The 19,025-nt window shown below is 45.4% G+C and overlaps 1 protein-coding gene across 2 annotated transcripts; it reads left to right on the forward strand.

The window, feature by feature from the left end:
• The first annotated feature begins 988 nt into the window (after window positions 1-988).
• On the forward strand, window positions 989-14,321 carry SELENOS (selenoprotein S). 2 transcript variants are annotated; one of them, XM_081170379.1, is made up of 6 exons: window positions 989-1,142; window positions 4,774-4,902; window positions 6,476-6,582; window positions 9,393-9,482; window positions 9,789-9,867; window positions 12,567-14,321. In XM_081170379.1, exons 1-6 carry the CDS (start codon window positions 1,070-1,072, stop codon window positions 12,644-12,646), a joined length of 558 nt encoding a protein of 185 aa, XP_081026505.1. In that variant the 5' UTR covers window positions 989-1,069; the 3' UTR covers window positions 12,647-14,321. The 2 variants fall into 2 exon arrangements, with proteins under 2 accessions (XP_081026505.1, XP_081026506.1); XM_081170380.1 differs by having other exon boundaries at window positions 9,792-9,867.
• The last annotated feature ends 4,704 nt before the right edge of the window (window positions 14,322-19,025 follow it).

Raw genomic sequence — 19,025 nt, forward strand, 5'->3', positions numbered from 1 at the left:
TTTTTTTAAAGAAAAAATACAATCAAGTGCTATTTCAGTTTTTTGCAGTAAGTATGTCGCAAACATACTTCCCAGTAGTGATGTATGGAAGTGAGAGCTGGACCATAAAGAAGGCTGATCGCCGAAGAATTGATGCTTTTGAATTATGGTGTTGGAGGAGACTTTTGAGAGTCCCATGGACTGCAAAAAGATCAAACCTATGGTTGGATGGTGTTCTTGAAGCTACCAGCATGAGTTTGATCAAACTGCGGGAGGCAGTGGAGGACAGAAGTGCCTGGCGTGCTCTGGTCCATGGGGTCACGAAGAGTCGGACACGACTAAACGACTAAACAACAACAATCCATTCTGAAGGAAATCAGCCCTGAGTGCTCACTGGAAGGACAGATCCTGAAGCCGAGGCTCCAATACTTTGGCCACCTCATGAGAAGAGAAGACTCCCTGGAAAAGACCCTGATGTTGGGAAAGATGGAGGGCACAAGGAGAAGGGGACGACAGAGGACGAGATGGTTGGACAGTGTTCTGGAAGCTACCAGCAGGAGTTTGACCAAACTGCGGGAGGCAGTGGAAGACAGGAGTGCCTGGCATGCTCTGGTCCATGGGGTCACGAAGAGTCGGATACGACTAAACGACTAAACAACAACAACATGTCGGAAGCGCCGCAGCCAGAGTTTTTGCAAAGGCTTTGTGCTGTTTCCCGTGCAGGTCTCCTCTGGAGTAAGCCCCGCTCCCTGCCATAGACCTTACTCCCTAGCAAAGCGCGCCGCGCGATGGCTGCCTTCGTTTTCAAAACTTTGCCCCGTCATCTTAACTTTCGCTCCTCCCCCTTCTCCGGATTGGCCGTAGCTCCTCCCTCCTGTCGCCTCCACTTTCCTCGAGGAGACCGTTTTCCCCCTCCTGTCTCTTCCTGATTGGCTTAAGCTTCTCCACGCCCTCATTGGCTCGGAACTGGAGTTCTGAGCTGCGGTTTTTTTCATTGGACAGTTAACGAAAGGGGCGTGGTGATTACAGCTAACAGGACCCGGATGTTGCCGGGGAGGCGGATCAGTTGCAGTTCCGGGTCTGCTGCGAGATGGATTTGGGGGCAGCGCAAGAAGAGAAGCCGCCCCTGGAGCGGGAAGGGGTCCAGTTCCTTCAGCAGACAGGTGAGGGGGGCTCTGTGGGTGGGGGGGGGGATTAGCATATGGCTTTCTTGAGGCGGAGGGTCCAGGAAGCGGCCCTTGAAGAGCCTCCATTTTCAGGAATAGCCTACCTTAAAGCTGCCAGGTGCTGTCTGGGGGCAAAGTAGAGGGGTCGTCGTTGTTTATCGGTGTTAAATCGCCTGCCTGTCGATCTGTAGAGGAGCAGCTGCGTTTTGTGGCACCTTTTCAAAAGGCAGGTGAATTTATAGGTCTTCTCAAGGGCCTAATCTCGCAATTTGTCACAGGGGGAGGTCTGTAGCTGTCAGTGGTAGAGCCTCTGCTTCGCGTGCAGAAGGTGCCCTCCATCTCCCAAGCAAGGTTGTGAGAGAATTCTTGTCTGAAATCCCAGCGCAGTGAACACAGGTCTGGATGGGCCAACAATGGTCTGACTTTTTGTAAGGCAGCTTCCTAAAGCCTATGTCGTGATAAATAAAAACTGGTTTGCTGGCTGGCTTGCTGTAGTGTTCTAAGCGCTCCGTGGAGGTTTGCAAAGGTTTACAATTGGATAGATATGATACAGGAGGGGAAAGGAATGGAGAGGGAGGAGGGAAGCGAGAGAATGCAGGTACAAGTAGAGCAGGCACCCCCAACCTTCGGCCCTCCAGATGTTTTGGACTACAATTCCCATCATCCCTGACCACTGGTCCTGTTAGCTAAGGATCCTGGGAGTTGTAGGCCAAAACATCTGCAGGTTGGGGATGCCTGAAGTAGAGCAATGCTAATTCCTAATCCTGTATGCGGGGGTGGGGGTGGGTTAGGATGTGGCAGAAGTCTCCATTGCACCTGCTGGAATCATGGGCAAGCAATATGGCAACCTCCAAGATGGATGGTTCTGCTGTACTAGCTTGGATGTAACGCTGCAAAAAGCACCAAAGTAGTTGCCACCGCTAGCACCTCCAAATGCAGCAAAGCCTCCACCATCTCATTTATCCAAACCCTCACTCAGCCATGAAGCTCACTGGTTGACCTAGGGCCAGACAGTGTCTCTCAGCATAACCTACCTCACAGGGTTGTTGTAGGGTTTAAATGAGGAGGGGGAGAACCATGTATGCCACCTCGATACATGCAGTATCAATCAACCTGTAGGTTCTTCTGCCTCTGTTTTTTTATTTTTGGTATACTAAGTATTTGTTTAGTTTATATCTTTGGTTAATGGGATTTTGCGTTCCCAGGCAATCCCCCATCCAGGCTCAGATGAAACCTAGACAAAAGTGCCACATCATGTACTGTGTGTCACATGTACTGTGTAATATGGCATTGTACCTATGGCCTACTTTTCAGCCAAGGGTGGCTCTCAAAGTGACATGCAGCAATCTACAAATGGCACCTTACAGTGGCTACGATTTGTTATGTTTATGATTTATTTGCTTTGTTCATATTAAGGGCTGGAGCCAACACTGGGCATGTGGTGTTCTGCTCATGCAGTGGGACTTCCCCTTCCTCTCCTCTCCCTGCATAGTTTCAAAATATGCTCCAGGCATTCCACCATCTCTCTGGGGTAGATTTTGGGGTAGGGAGCAGGGGTTACAGAGGAGAGTAGTGGAAAGTTCCCTTGCGCAAGTGGAAGTCTGCGCTAGCAGAACAGTGCTTTGTATCATGCTTTGTATAGCTGTCTAAAACAATTGACCAGTTTTATTATTTTCCCTGCCTCTCGGATGAGATTCTTGCCTTTAATCTGTTTGATAACTTGCAACTGCATTCAGGTGTTCTAGATCGCTCACATGATAAAGGAGAGCAGGCTAAATTCACCCCACCTTCTACACGTCAGAGAAAACTTTTGCAAGGGCCTTTTGTACTCATAAGGGAACGCTGTGCATTTTAGACTCCTGGTTTTCTAGCAAACTCAATGTTTCTTGTGGGGGGGACATGCAGAGCAGGCTCCTCACTTCAGAAGCTATCTCTCCAGTTTGTGGATTAGGTGTGTGGAACTAGCATGCTTATCATCCTTGCTCTAGACTAATTTCTAGCTGCTGTTTTTCTTTCTTCCCACCCCCCTTTTTTGAGTCCCAGTGAGTAGGGAGTTCATGGTTTTGTGTTTTTTGTGTTTATTAATGTTATGCTACAACACTTTGTAGCCAAGATGGCTGGAATTCATGTTTAAAAAGTAGGATAAAAATGTTGAAAGCAAAATAATTTATTTCATTTATGAATTTGCTTCCTATGAAGTATTTCAAAGTGACTTCACAATACCGTAAAATTATATTCAAAACTATTGCATATCTAAAAATGGGGTGTATCCAATGTAGCACTAAGTGAAAGTCACTTAGCGTAGTTGTTCCACTGGTGAAACATTGTTGCACAAAAGAACGCAGGAGTAGATGACTGCTAAATATGTTGCACAATAGCTTGTGCTGTCTTTTCTGCAGCATTAAAACTCACCTGTTCTCTAATACAAGAGGACCTGCACTACAGACAGTGTTGGCTACAGCTCAAAATAAAAAAATTCCTTCCAGTAGCACCTTAAAGACCAACTAAGTTAGTTCTTGGTATGAGCTTTCGTGTGCAAGCACACTTCTTCAGATAGAAAAGCTCATACCAAGAACTTAGTTGGTCTTTAAGGTGCTACTGGAAGGAATTTTTTTATTTTGACTATGGCAGACCAACACGGCTACCTATCTGTAACTGGCTACAGCTCAGTTAGAACTAGTGCATGTATAAGAATCTTGACTTATAAGGCTTTTTTGGAAGAGGAAACAGACACAAAAAACTGTAGAGATGTCACTTTTCTGATATGTAACAAGAGAAAGCTCCAATGGGTAAATACCACCACATAATGTGTTGAATAGACCTACTGATATGATGGTATCTGCAAGTTGCTCTCTCCTGCAGAACGCAGTGATCAGTTGGGTATTGAATGTTTGAAGCTATCTTTAAGTTATACTGCGATTGAGTCAGTCAGGAATTTATTAAAGTCACCTGAGCAGGAGGCAAACTAGAAATTGCACAATGTCACATGAGTGAATGCCGTGGCTGTTTCTGCCCAGGTGTGTGCCACCACCAACCCTCTGAACCAGATCTTGGTGGTGTGCAGGAGGCTGCAGGCAGAGCTGCCGACTCCTTCCCACCAACTGTATCTGTTCAAATTTCAAACGGGACACTTTGGGTTTCAGCCAAAATTGCAGCCTCAAATCAGTTATAAAAAATGACCGAAGAGCTAGCTGACTTCTGTGTAACAAAATTATTTGTCCCCTTGAGGAAGATGCTTGGAAACTTCTCTAAAGAAGCTCAGGAAACTGTCTCATGAAAGAATATAGTAGGTGTTAATAATAATAATTTTATTATTTACTACCCCACCCATCTGGCTGGGTTTTTCCAGCCACTCTGGCCGGCTTACAGAATATATATAACTTAATAAAGCATCAAACATTTAAAAAACTTCCCGATACAGGGAAGTTCTCTAACCCCCAGTAACTACAAGAGTGCACAAGAGACTGTGCGCCTCTTTAGTGGTTGCTGGACTTCACTTCCCATCCCTATCCAATGGACATTCTGATGGGGACAGATGAGAGTCCATCAGCATTGTATGGGCATTACGTTAGCTCCTGCTGCCCTTCAGCCAAGCCTAATTATTGTATCTGTTTGTGTTCTCTTCCAGTGGGCTCACTTTTTGCAGACTATGGGTGGTACATCCTCCTCAGCTCCATTGCGATCTATCTTCTTATACAAAAGCTCTCGCGAAGCTTTCGAGACAAGAGGCGGCCCCGCTTGGATGCAGCAGCTGTTGGTTTGTATGGGATTGGGAGAGGATGTGTTGTCCTGCACTGTTTTGCCATACAGAGTGACTTACACACATGCCATAAAACTTCACACAGCTAAATCTGTGTGCACAGCTTACGTGTGACACACACGCAGGCCATAGTTTCTCCTCCTAATGATATTCATGAATGAGCTGGGATATAAGGGCTAAGGTATCCTGGACCTGGAACAGCTTGGATCCAGGGTGTCTTAAGGACCATTTGAATGAATGACATCCCAGCTCATTCACTAAGATCACCCCAGAGCAGCACTGTTAGTTGTTCCCATCACAGAGGCCTGATGGACCACAACGAGAAGGCAGGCATCTACTGTGCCTGTTCTCCCCAACCTAACAGCTGATATGCAGGGTAGAACAGCAGCTGTTTTCCTGCGTACCTTCTGGCCTCCAGCCAGCCCCAGAGCTTCAATTCTAGTTGTAGATATTTTTGGATACAGTATTTTTGGTATGGATTGAAGAGAAAGCGGCAGAGAGGGTGTTTTAATTGTGTTTAGACGGTTCTCCCCACTTTACACAATTTTGCTTATGCACATGGGGACCCGGAACGTAACCCCTGTGTAAAGTGGGGAGTCACCTGTATCTTCCTGGCACACCTGGGCCTGGGTGGGTGTTTTGCCCCTTCAGCCAGGTGATTCTTTGGAGGGTCCCCAAACGCTTTGGGGGTTTGCTGTAGGAAGGGGACCCAGGAGGTTTTCAGAAGTGTGCAGAAGCAATGCCCCTGTTCTCTAGACAGCAGCCGGCATCTGGTCTCCCTCCAAGCTTTGTTAACAAAACAAACATCTGAAAGGGCCAGGAGTGACTCTGCAATTAGTGAATTGTGGATTTCAGTTTGACTATTCAGGTGAACCAATCAAAATAATGCAGAGGGGGTTAACTAATTATTTCTGGATGGTATTGCGGGGAAAGTTAGCTAAGTTGGGATTGGCTTATATTGGGAATGATTGGATCAATCCATCAACCTCTGGTGGATGATTTAGAAGGGTCCGGCATCGCTTTCACTGTGCATTTTGTGCCAGTATCCATACTCAGCAGAGTTATATCTCAACACAGCTCCTGCCCTGGAATCGTCTTTGGGGTTGAAGGTACACACAGTAGGCAATAAACACTCATGGACACAATAAAGATTCAGTTAAGTGTAGAGGTTTACTTGACAGGCATAAAAGCATATTGGTGGCAAATATACACAGACATTCATCACTGCCGTGGTCAAGGCATGCTTAGAGCCCAGCAAGAGTCCAAGCCTCTCTGTCTTCTTCTCTCACCGCAAGACGCAAGCAAGAGACACAACAAATTCCACAGAACCATTGTTATCAGTACTTCCTGTCCCACTCTGCATGTACAAAGAACAGTTCCCATGAAAAATGTCCTTGCACAGAGAAAACAATCTCAGCCTTATGTTGCTTTTTGAAACTTCTCTGGTTCTGGAAAAAATGTTTCTCTCTCACACAGACAGAGGATATCCAACAGGATGAAAGTAGCTCGAGCCTCTTTGGACTACTTTGTGATCTCAGCTTTTGATAACTCTTTTCTGTGATTGGTTTAGAACCCGATGCTGTGGTGAGACGACAGGAAGCTCTGCTCGCAGCCCGTCTGCGCATGCAAGAAGAGTTGAATGAGCAAGCAGAAAAATTCAAAGAAAAACAGAAGAAGGTAACACTGTTCGAGCCAGGTGGCCTTGTGTTTGACAGTCAAACAGATGTTTGGTAAAACTATGCTGACTCATGGGCCTGCCAACTCCTTGCATTCCAGGGAAAATAAGCACCCTACCCTGTGTTGGCCTTTTGTGTACTCCTTCCCTCCTGCGGGGGAAAAGAACTGGTGAACCGTTTGAGTGCAGTCTCTCGCTGCCCAGCCAAGCTACTTTAGCTTGCCCAAGAATGAGTGATTCAGGTTATGTGGCCATGGCGAGAACTGCATGCAAAGGCAGTGGCACTGACCACATCCAGCATGGTAGGGCAAATGCCGTGGACCCCAAGAAGTCCACTAGAGTGGACATCAGGTTTTGAAATTTAGGGGTGGGGGAGGAAATAATTGTAAGTGTCTGGTGCTGAAAGGAAAAACTCCAGGCAGGATCCCTGCAGTGGCCACCGTCTCTGCCCCTCTTCCTCTCTGCCCTGGTGCCTTTGGATCCCACCCTCGAATGTATAGATGCTACATTGGGGGCCCAAGGCATTTGAGGAAAGTAGATGGTGGCTGGTGATGCTATTCCTTTCAGGGCTAGGGGTGGGGGAAGTTGTGCTGGCCTTGATGAGTGCATCACTCGTGTGCCTGTGGCTGTTTTGAGGAGCCTGTCTCTCCAAATCATGCCCCAGAAAGCTTACTGGGCCTGGTGGCAATCATCCTGGATAACTTGCTCCCTTTCAAGAGCCCAGCCCTGAAAGGAGTAGCACTGCAGTGAATGGCTGCAGTGGCCTCTCCGTGCCATTTGTGCCTGCTCCTTCCTGCTCCTACTCTCTACTTAGCATTTCTAAGCCTGCTCAAATGAAGGCGGGACAGTCTGGTTTTGCTCGGTACTTTTTCCCTGTAGCCAAGAGAAGGGACACTCTGCCACCAGACTGAGGCTCTTACTGGATTGAGAGTTCTCCTTTGAATGCAACAGCAGGGGAGTTCCCTGTGTCTTTAAAAGATGTTGACTGGTGTTTGTTTTAACTTTTTAAGGTGTATCATTTTATAGACCTTGCATATTAGCTATTCAGCCTGTATCTAGGTAATGCCCTGTGAGGATACTTTCTGGAAAACAAGCTCCACTGCCACAAAAGCAAAACTCTGCATGGCGTCGTCAAACAACTCTGTACCTTCTTAGGTAGCAGATGTTGCAATTAAGCGTTGGCTCTCTAGGACCTGGTTGCAGATTTTTCTGTTTCTGTCTGCCTAAACCAGGCTTGCACACCTTATGACCCAATCAGCTGTTTGTTGTGGCTTCCCAGGTCCCTTATCATCAAGTCTCAGGCTTGCAGTTGAGAGAGGAGGCTGATCCAAGGTCTGCCATGGCTGGCGAGCTGTGCTTGCTTAATTTAATAAGGTTTATATGCAGCATGATCAACTGAAAATAAAACTCTTAAGCACTTTGATAGTATAAAATATAAGAATACAGTGATGCATCAACAGACATTAAAAACAAGGTGACAATATACATTTATAGAAATGTAGATCAAATCAATAGTATTTAAAAAACAAATATACATGATAAGATTTACATTTATTGAGTAGTTGTTGTTTAGTCATTTAGTCGTGTCCGACTCTTCGTGACCCCATGGACCAGAGCATGCCAGGCACTTCTGTCTTCCACTGTCTCCCGCAGTTTGGTCAAACTCCTGCTGGTAGCTTCGAGAACACTATCCAACCATCTCGTCCTCTGTCGTCCCCTTCTCCTTGTGCCCTCCATCTTTCCCAACATCAGGGTCTTTTCCAGGGAGTCTTCTCTTCTCATGAGGTGGCCAAAGTATTGGAGCCTCAGCTTCAGGATCTGTCCTTCCAGTGAGCACTCAGGGCTGATTTCCTTCAGAATGGATAGGTTTGATCTTCTTGCAGTCCATGGGACTCTCAAGAGTCTCCTCCAGCACCATAATTCAAAAGCATCAATTCTTCGGCGATCAGCTTTCTTTATGGTCCAGCTTTCACTTCCATACATCACTACTGGGAAAACCATAGCTTTAACTATACGGACCTTTGTTGGCAAGGTGATGTCTCTGCTTTTTAAGATGCTGTCTAGGTTTGTCATTGCTTTTCTCCCAAGAAGCAGGCGTCTTTTAATTTCATGGCTGCTGTCACCATCTGCAGTGATCATGGAGCCCAAGAAAGTAAAATCTCTCACTGCCTCCATTTCTTCCCCTTCTGTTTGCCAGGAGGTGATGGGACCAGTGGCCATGATCTTCGTTTTTTTGATGTTGAGCTTCAGACCATATTTTGCACTCTCCTCTTTTACCATCAATAAAAGGTTCTTTAATTCCTCCTCACTTTCTGCCATCAAGGTTGTGTCATTTGCATATCTGAGGTTGTTGATATTTCTTCCGGCAATCTTAATTCCAGCTAGGGATTCATCCAGCCCAGCCTTTCGCATGATGAATTCTGCATATAAGTTAAATAAGCAGGGAGACAATATACAGCCTTGTCGTACTCCTTTCTTTATTTCTCCTACTTTATTGAGTAGGATTGCTTAAATAAAAAAAAGGTTGGGGTGTTTTTTAGCAGGAATGGAAAACAGTACAGTGAAGACACCGGCCTCTTATCAGTAGGCAGGAAGCTCCAGAGATTAGCTACTGCCACATTCCTTGCAACTGCAGAATGAATGTTACATGGCGCTGATAAAAGTGCCAATTCTGCAGATCAAAGCAGTTGAGTTGGCACATGCTAGATGCACATTCAGTTGGGTGGCTTATCCAAGTTGGTGTAGGTCTGAACTACATTTTGTTATCAGGCTTTTTAAAATAATCTAAAATAAATCTGTTGTTTCTCCTTAGGCTGAAGAAGAGAAGAGAAGGCAGAAGATTGTCATGTGGGAAAGCATGCAGGAAGGCAAAAGTTATAAGGAGACCCTGAAACAGAATCAGGTTGGTTTGGTCTTTTGGGAAGGGAGGGACAAATATACAGTGGTACCTCGATTTTTGAACGTAATCCGTTCTGGAAGACTGTTCGATTTCCAAAACTTTTGAAAGCCAAGGCTCAAATGGTGGTTTGCAAATTCAGTAGAGAAAATTGAAAATAAACTCAGCGGAAGCTGTTCGGCATTAACTTCCAGGTTTTCAGCGTTCAAAAATCGAAATGTTCGACTTCCGAGATGTTTGAAAACCGAGGTACCACTGCTTTCAGAATTGAGAATGAGCTAAAATTGCTGAATTAACTCTTCCTCTAAACAGCAGGAACCTGAGCCCGGAGCATCTGCAGCGGCTGCTGCCCCTAAGCCAAAACCCAACAGGAAACCTTTGCGAGGTGCTGGTAAGTTCCAAGTCTGTTTAACAGCAAACAAGGTTTTGGGTCTCACACTTAGTTCTGTCCTCCTGCCGGGCTGGGACTGGTTCAACACAGCTGCATGCACCTTAATGGGGAAAGTATCTGCTGATGGGGAGGTCCCGCCTAGGCCTAGGCCTATGCTTTGCAGTGTTCACAACACATTGGAACAAGTTTTGCTTTGTCATAAGAAGAGCCCTACCAGATCAGACCACTGGGCATCTTGTCCAACATGCTGTTCTCACAGTGGTCCACTAGATGACCATAGGAAGTAGGGCCTGAGCAAACAGCACTCTCTCCCCCACTTGCGATTCTCTGCAACTGGTATTCAGAGGCAATGCTCAGCTTAATGGCCTAACTCAGCACCGGCTAGTTTCCTGTGCCCTGAATCAGCTTTACCAATGGGAATTGTTGTAGACCATAAGAACATAAACACACTGCTGGATTTGACCAAATGCTCAGATGCGCATGTGAAGCCCAGATGCAGGACCTGAGTGCAATAACCTTCTCCCCTCTTGTGATTCTCAGCAAGCATTACTGCCTCCAACCATGGAGGTGGAGAATAGCCAGCATGACTAGGAGCCATTGATCGCTTTATTCTCCACAAATTTGTCTAATCCTCTTGTAAACCGTCCAAGTTGGCAACCATCACTACATTTTTGGGGAGCAAATTCAATTTTTTAACTACGCACCTTGTAAAGTGCTTTCTTTTGTCTGTCCAGATTTATAGTGCAGAGGGATTATTATTATTATTATTATTATTATTATTATTATTATTATTATTATTATTATTATTACTACTACTACTACTACTATTATTACTATTATTATTATTAATTTGTAGACTGACCTTCATCTCATCAACTCATTCCAGGACAGTTTCCAGCATAAAATACAATAAATTCAAGTGCATATACCATTGATTAAAAATAACCAACCAATCAATTAATGAGAATACTAATTTAGCCTAAACAGAGCCTCACATGGCTATGCTAGTATTCATACATCTATATACAGGCAAACCTGATTCTGTGTTACCAATTACTAAGTTGGAGGTCACCATTATATCCTTTTTTAAAAACAACAACAACCCCAGACCTTTTTTATTGTTTAAATCAGATTACAAAGCAACATATGCAAACATGAAAGGAAACGTATAATTTCAAGAACCATTCAAAGTGTTTGAGCCAGTGCTTTCTTGAGTTAATGGAGGATGGAAACCATGCTCTTTGGTTGCAGCGTATTGAATAAACACGAACCAATTCATAGAGAATGTGTCTTTCTGTAGTTTGATTACTTCTGGTCCGAATGTGATGGAGTACAGTGGTGCCTTGCAAGACGAAAAGAATCCGTTCTGTGATTCTCTTCGTCTAGCGTTTTTTTCGTCTTGCGAAGCAAGCCCATTGAAGGATTAGCGGATTAGCGCTATTAGCGGCTTTTAGCGGCTTATCGGATCAGCTGATAAGCGGCTTAGAAAAAGGGGGGGGGGAACCAGCAGGAACTCGCAAGATATTGTCGTCTTGCGAAGCAAGCCCATAGGAAATTCGTTTTGCGAAGCACCTCCAAAACAGAAAACTCTTTCGTCTAGCGCGTTTTCCGTCTTGCGAGGCATTCGTCTTGCGGGGCACCACTGTAGTAGTTTCTCCATGAGGGACAGGCTTTGACCATGGCAGTGCTAAAAACAAGTCAGCTTCCAATGTTCTTCTTGCAGTGAGTTTGGGTGCAATTAGTAAAGAGGAGATCCCGTTTGGGATTTGGCAAAAGGTTTTGTCCCATTTTACTCACGATTTCTATGATCCAGTTCACACCAGAACTTTTAATTGGTTGATCTTGCTTAATAAGTAGGACAACATGTAGCAATAGCAGACTATCTTTAGGAGGTTTTCATATACCCAGATTAAAACTAGCACAGATGGGGCGTTGTCCCAAATGTTAACCCATGCAGTGGGAGAGCTCACCTAAATCATGTTCCCCAACAAGTCCTTAAACCATCATAAGAGCCAGCCTTATTTGATTCCAAGATACAGTATATCCAGGATATATTCCCTTTGTCATGAGCATTTTTTTTTGCACTATTGAAAGTTACAAAGGGGAATAATGAGTGTTGACTTGACTCTCACTTCATTCAGTGTAATAAAATGAAGTATTTTGTAGGCCTGTAGCCTCAAGTGTTGCTATTTTGTCTGTAATGGCGCACCTGTCAATGGAACTGAATTCTCATAAAACTCACGCGTGATATAAAGGGAGACTTTTCCCCACCCCCTAAATTGTTGAAATCTATTGATATAATAGAAAAGTGAGTGGAACGTAGTTGTGTCTTGGATCCCAAATGCCTTGGTACTCTTCTGTTTGGGCTCCCGAATGCCGCAAACGTGGAAGTGAGTGTTCCGGTTTGCGAACGTTCTTTGGAACCTGAACATCCGACGGGGCTTCTGATTGGCTGCAGGAGCTTCCTGCAGCCAATCAGAAGCCGCGCTTTGGTTTCCGAATGTTTTGGAAGTTGAACGGACTTCTGGAACGGATTCCATTTGACTTCTGCGGCACCACTGTAATTTGTTTCAAAAGTGAGGTTAGAGCCAAATGTCTGGACCACATTTTCAAGTCACTCAAGAGACTGCACTGTAACTCCCTTTCTTTTCCTTGAACAGTCATGCTACGGTTTCTCTCTTGCTTCTCTCTTCTCCCAGGTTACAACCCCCTCTCTGGAGAAGGTGGCGGGACTTGCTCGTGGAGACCAGGGCGCCGCGGGCCTTCCTCGGGTGGATGAGGCTAATTCTGCCGGTGCTGTCCATCGACACCGGCAGGCATTAACTTAACTCCACAACTGTGGCTGTCTGTGGGCTGCTTGGCACAGGGACTTTGGGTGGGGGGCTGTTTTTAGCACTGTAACAGGTGGGATTCAGCTACTGAATCCTGTCTGCAGAAGCCCTGAGCAGGTATTTTTAGTTTGCACATTGGGGCATTCCTCCCTCTCTTCCCTCCTTGTGCCCCTTGAAATTGGCTAGGGGGAGGGGTCAGGAGAACCATAGGAACAGCGCATGGGGGGTGGGGAGATCATTGCATCTGGGAAGCAAAAATGCTTGCATTGAGTGGAGGAGCGCAACGTTGAATTTCCAAAACATTTTAATGTAGCCAAGCTGCCCAAAATAAATTGTGAGCGTTGACAAAAAGCAATGCTCGCGGGACGGGGGCGGACAGTTCCTTTCCTTTCCCAGAGGCCTGGTGGCCATGGCTTTGCACTTTAGTCTGGATGACGGGCTTTTCTTTTGAGACGCCTTTTCTGTGAAATGGGGATGTTGCCCATTCTGCCTTGCAAGAGGGCTTGTCAAAGACCTCACAAAGGCACGTTAAAATATGAAAATCACACAACTTTAACATACGCCAAATTAGAATATATGGTACTTAGATAGACCAAGGACAGGAACAAACCACAAATGAAATTAACAAGATAGTCTTTTATGGGTCTCTTGCAGTTTAAAAGAGATTCAGCACCAGTTTCCATTATTATTCCATAACGAGGCCGAATACAATTTGAATATCATTCCTGGGTATTTTTAATAGGATGAGAGTAAATAATCTATTATGATCTTCTCTGTCAAAGTTGCATACAAAAGCCCCAAGCATGTGTTAATGTTTCTGTTGCTCCATCTCTCCTATGTAAACAAGGAAAGTATTGTGTGAGAAACACATGAAACCAGCCTTCCCAATCCTGATGCACTCCAGGTTTTCTGACTCCAACTCCCATTCAGCCCCAGCCATCACAGCCAATTGTCAGGGCTGATGGGAGTTGTAGTCCAGCAACATCCAGAGGTCCACAGGTTCCCCAGCCCTGCCTTTGGGAGTTTTCAACGTCCACAGAATGGATGCGATTGTCCCTGTACCAGGCAGCCTCGAATGATGCAGTCCTTATAAATGGTGAACGTACCACTAATGGCTGCTGAAACTAGACAGCAAGTGGAGAGTTTTTGCCATTTCCTCTTTTTATGTTCTCAGCTTTGTATGACAAATATATATATACTGTAAATAACATTACAGCAATTTCTGTAGCTTTTTTCTATAGAGAAGTATGTATTCTAGCTTAATAGATGTGTCTCAAGCAAGTAAATTGGTTGTGTGTGGCTTTTCCTGAAGATCTTCCTTCCCCGCCCCTCCCTCCCCGCTCAAAATATTGCTAATTAATAAATATTATTTATATAGTGCTAGCAGCGTACAGGAGTCTTTGCAGAGAAGCATAAGGGAGGGGAGGAAACATACCCAGAACAAAGCAGGTCTTGCTAAGGGAGCTTAGCTTGCAACCCAAAATTTTGCTGGAGAGGAGGATATTATCTGCATATGTTTGAAATACTTTGGATTCCTCCTTTGACAAAAAGGAGAAATAAAAGAGGCTTGCAAGCAGTGCAGAAATAAAGACTACCATGTAAATAAAACAATTGGAAACGAAACACGAAGCTAGGGCTGTAGTCCTTGTACATGGGGGGAAGCCAATATGGTGCTCTCTTGATGTTGGCTGGATTACTAACTCCTATTAGCCCTAACCATTGGCCTTGAAAGCCAGGGCTGGTGGGTCTTGGAGTCCACATCTTGAGGAGGAAATCATGTTGGTGGCTACTGCTGTACACACTTAACTTGGGAGTAAGCCCTGTTGAGTGTTGGCATTATATAGGATTGCCCTGTAAAGTACAGCAGACTAAAACAAGTCGTGGGAAGAACTCACGAGAAAATATCTTCAGCAGCAGTCCCCAAATCTGCCACGGATGTGATCCTCTCAAAAGCAAGTTACATTCATCTCAATGGAACTTATTCAGAGAATCAGAGAACTGTGGTGTCGGAAGAGACACCAAGGGTCACCTAGTCCCAGCCCTCTGCAATGCAGGAATCACAAGTAAAGAATCCCTCATCAATTTTTGTAAAAATTTATTTAATCATTTTTTCAATAATAATAACCACAAAAACACATGCAACAAAAACTGCAACAACACTAATAATTCAATTTAACATTTCATATTTGAGTACTGATATACCTATGACTACACCTTTTTAACAATATTTCCCCACCTCTCATCCCCCTACTTCCCACCACCATCTGCCTTATCGCTTAAAGATTCCTTCCAGATTCCTTTATATTTATCCATTCTTAATTTGCGTCGACATGCAATTCGTTCATATGTGGCTAGTCTGCCCATATTGTCAATCCATGTGCTGCATGGAATCTTTTTGCAGCTCTTCCAATTCATCAGAACAAGTTTTTTTGCTTCTAATATGGCACGGTACATCCATTTTTTGAACCCCTCATCAATGGCCATCCAACCTCTGTTTAAAATCTTCCAAAGAAGGAGAGTCCGTCACCTTCCAAGGTCATCCGTTCTGCCGTCAAACAGCTCTTCCCAACAGAAAGCCCTGCCTAATATTTACTCTGAATCTCCTTTGTAATTTGAATCCCATCGGTTTGGGTGCTAACCTCTGGAGCTGCAGAAAGGTGAGTAGAGGATCGCAGCCCTGCTGTGGCTGTGCAGGCTAACACACATCTCCGTGGGTGAAAACAGTTGCAAAAGGCTCTTGCTGCTTATCAAAAAACGTTTCTCAGGCCAAAGCCTTGACCAAAGCTCCTTCCTGGAAGGCGGATTTAATTAACATGGAAAGATTTTTATCCTGCACTTAGCTGCTCTGCAAAGGAGTCTTAATTTATTAAAGTTAGGGCCCAGGTGACATGTTTTTTTAAACATGGGGAGGATTTTTTTTTTTGGTGGGATCCTTTTTTATGCCAAGTTACGTATGCCAACTTTTACTCATGCCGCGATCTACAGAAATAAACCAGAGAAAAAGTTTTTGATTTGGTTTAACCCCCCCGTTACACCAGTGGTGAGAGCACACTGGAGGCGAAGTTAGCAGGAGTGTGTACACAGCCCAAATGCTTTGAAAAGATTGGGCAAGTCAGCTTAAAGCAGTGGTGGCCAAACTTGACCCTCCAGCTGTTTTGGGTCTACAACTCCCATCATCCAGAGCTAGCAGGACCCAGTGGTCAGGGATGATGGGAATTGTAGTCCCAAAACAGCTGGAGGGCCAAGTTTGGCCATCACAGCTTAAAGGTTTCAGCTGAGCACTTCCTTGTCCCTGGGTCAGTGGTTCCTCCCTTGGGTTGTAGTCAAAAATCAAGAATACACTGGATGGTGTGATCCTGTTAGAATCGCATGGTTGGCAGATGAACAGCATAAGAGTTGAGAGCTGCACTTCCAGGTCCTCTTTAAAAAGCCTGAATCGAGCGACGGTGTGTGAAATGTTGGCCGAGTGCCGTGCAGCTGGAGGGACATTTCCCCTCAAGACTTTGCGAAAGCAAATCACTCCTGGATTTTGGAATGGGAATGGAAAATCTTAGCAGCGCCCAGAGAGGGATCTAGAAGCTGCACAATGAGTAAGGCAAAGTGGGACAAGCTCTGCGCCAGCTTCAGTAAAGCATAAAGTTACTGCTCACCGCAGCCAAGCTGTGGGCTTGCCCTTACTGTAACTGGCTTTATGGGGAGGGCTGCAGCATCTGCTTTGCATGCAGAAGGTCTCGGGTTCAATTCCTGGCAGCTCCCAAGAAGGATGTCCCCTGGAAAGCTGCTGTGTAGATTGTACTGAGCTATGTGGATGGCCTCAGGATAAGCCAGGGCACGAGAACCAGCTTTTTGGTTCATCTCTGCATTGGCAGGTTTCGGCTTCACTTGACAGACCCTTGCCAAACCCAAGCACTTTCACAGCCTCACCTGACTCAGAGACAATAGAGAGAAATAGCCCAAAAACAGCACCATTGGTGAGCAAGGGAGGAGGTAACAGCAGGCTTGCAGGGAGGGGGGGGGGAAGCCAAGTTTTGTAGAGGGACATGTGTGTGTTTTCTTTTGGGTGGGGTCGTGGTGGAGGTGACCCAAAGCACAGCAGAGTGGAAGTAGAGTGCTGATGGTGGAAGGTGGAAGTCTGGTGGTGTGTGTGTGTGTGTAGAATTGGACGGAATGGAACATCCTGAAAGAGGGTATAGCTCACGGGGCTGACCAGATGCACTCCACGCTGCAACAGTTTGTTGAACGTGCCACTTCTTGTTCTGCATTTGGATGATCTCTCTGGGATTCCTGAGGATTCAATGGGGGGGGTTAGGGAATATGGCCTTCCATGCCTCTCCACTGCCCCTGGACCTCTGCCCGTGCCACACCCCTCACTAGCCCTGCTTCACACGCCCAACTGTTTTTCATAGAATTGTAGAGCTGAAAGGGACCCAAGGGTCATCCACCCCCTGGAATGTGTCCCCGAACACGGATCGTGCTTCTTGATTGTTGGGGTGGAGGATCAAGAGGGCTCTGTGAGTGTCCGTGGAGAAACTAGCCTACTGTACAAAGGTAAAATTTGCCTCTGTCGCTCTTCTCACTTTTCCTTCTGTCTCCTTCCCATGGCTGGAAGGTTGCAAATGTGGCTCTCTGGCTGGAAGAAGGTTGCCCACTTCTGGCTGAATGCAATAAGGCACACATGCACTCTGGGATGGGCTGACCTCAGATACAGAGCAGCAGCAACACACCATCCCCAGGTATCAGAAGTCACTGATTTAGTTTATCTCTCTTGTCTCAAAAAGAGAAACGTCTGTGGCCTTCGTTCTCGGCTCGCATGTGCCTTGCTGTGTGACACCCTCTGGAGGGCAGCATCGGTCTGGATTTTGAATGAGCCGCTCTACACATCTCCACAATGGCTCATCCAAGGATATGATTAATATTTGCCTGACAAGATGAAGTGGGGATGCTTTTAAACATCTGGAAATCTGCAAGGAGCCAGGAGGTGTCTGTGCTGCCCAGGGAGAGAGAAAAAGAGAGTTGTTGGAAATATTTCTAACCCAGACAAATGCTCCTGCTTGCCCAGTTTAGTTTTTCCACGATGACTCTGTTACCTTGAATATGGAAAAGGGTGTATTCCCCACACCCACCCTGATTGCGTGGTTCTGATGGGCTGGTTGGGATGCCCACTTGCAAAATGGCAATTTCAGGCCTACTTTGGCTTCAATAACTATGAATTAGCTTCATAACATGATTCCTTCCAGACACTGTTGAACTTCCAATGCCAGGCAACTCCATCAGGGATTAATGTATAGGTGTCCACATACATTCGGAGGACACCATGTTGGCTAACCTTGGGACTAGGTGGTCTACAAGATGTCTCAAATTCCATGGTTCTGATCTGTATCTGTTACATAACTGCATACCCGCCCACATTTCCTCAATGAAAATAGGGATATCTATTCTATTCGATGATAATAATCATAACAGATAATAGATAATAATTTTATTATTTACACCCCACTCATCTGATTGGGTTGCCCGAGCCACTCTGTGGCTTCTGACATATATAAAAACATAATAAAACATTAAATGTTTAAAAATACAGGGCTGCCTTCAGATGTCTTCTAAAAGTTGTATAGTTACTTGTTTCCTTGGCTCAGGGATCGCATAACTCCGCACCCTCCAACATTCCTCCGATGAAAATAGGAATATCCCAAGGAAAAGTGGGATATTCTGGGATCAAATCAGAAATGGGGCGGCTTCTGAAAGTTCTGACTGTCCCTGGAAAATAGGGACACTTTGGAGGATCTGTAACTGTAATTAGGACTCTCTTTACATTAGAGAACTTTTAGGTGATGGCTTGCCTTTTCATGCTTGATTGATGGCATTCAAATAAAACTGCACATTGCCAAATCCTCCCCAGAAGCGCCTTTTTGAGATGCTGAAGGAATGTAAGGTAATTTCAAAACTGTGCACTTCTATAGACGTCTGCTCAGAAGTGAGCCCCACTGAGGTTAGTTGAGCTTACTTCCTGGAGAGCTGCTGCCAGTCCGTGCAGATAGTACTGAGCTAGATGGTTCAATGATCTGACTCAGTATAAGGCAGCTTCCTATGTTCCAAGATTTGAGGCAAACTGCTAACTAAGGGCTGGGCCTATGTCTCCCCAGGTATTGTTGGACCACAATTCCTATCATCCCTAAACATTGGCAGGAGTTTATGGGTGCTGGAGACCAACAACTGGAGGACCACAGCTTCCTCACCCTTGTGTTAATCCATCACCTTTATGTGAAGATGTGAGGGGTTTAATCTGGACCATCCTGTGTGGCAGCCACATGTTTTCCTACTTTTTTA

The sequence above is a fragment of the Podarcis bocagei genome (genome assembly GCF_964188305.1).
Source record: "Podarcis bocagei genome assembly, chromosome: 14".
Lineage (NCBI taxonomy): Eukaryota > Metazoa > Chordata > Lepidosauria > Squamata > Lacertidae > Podarcis > Podarcis bocagei.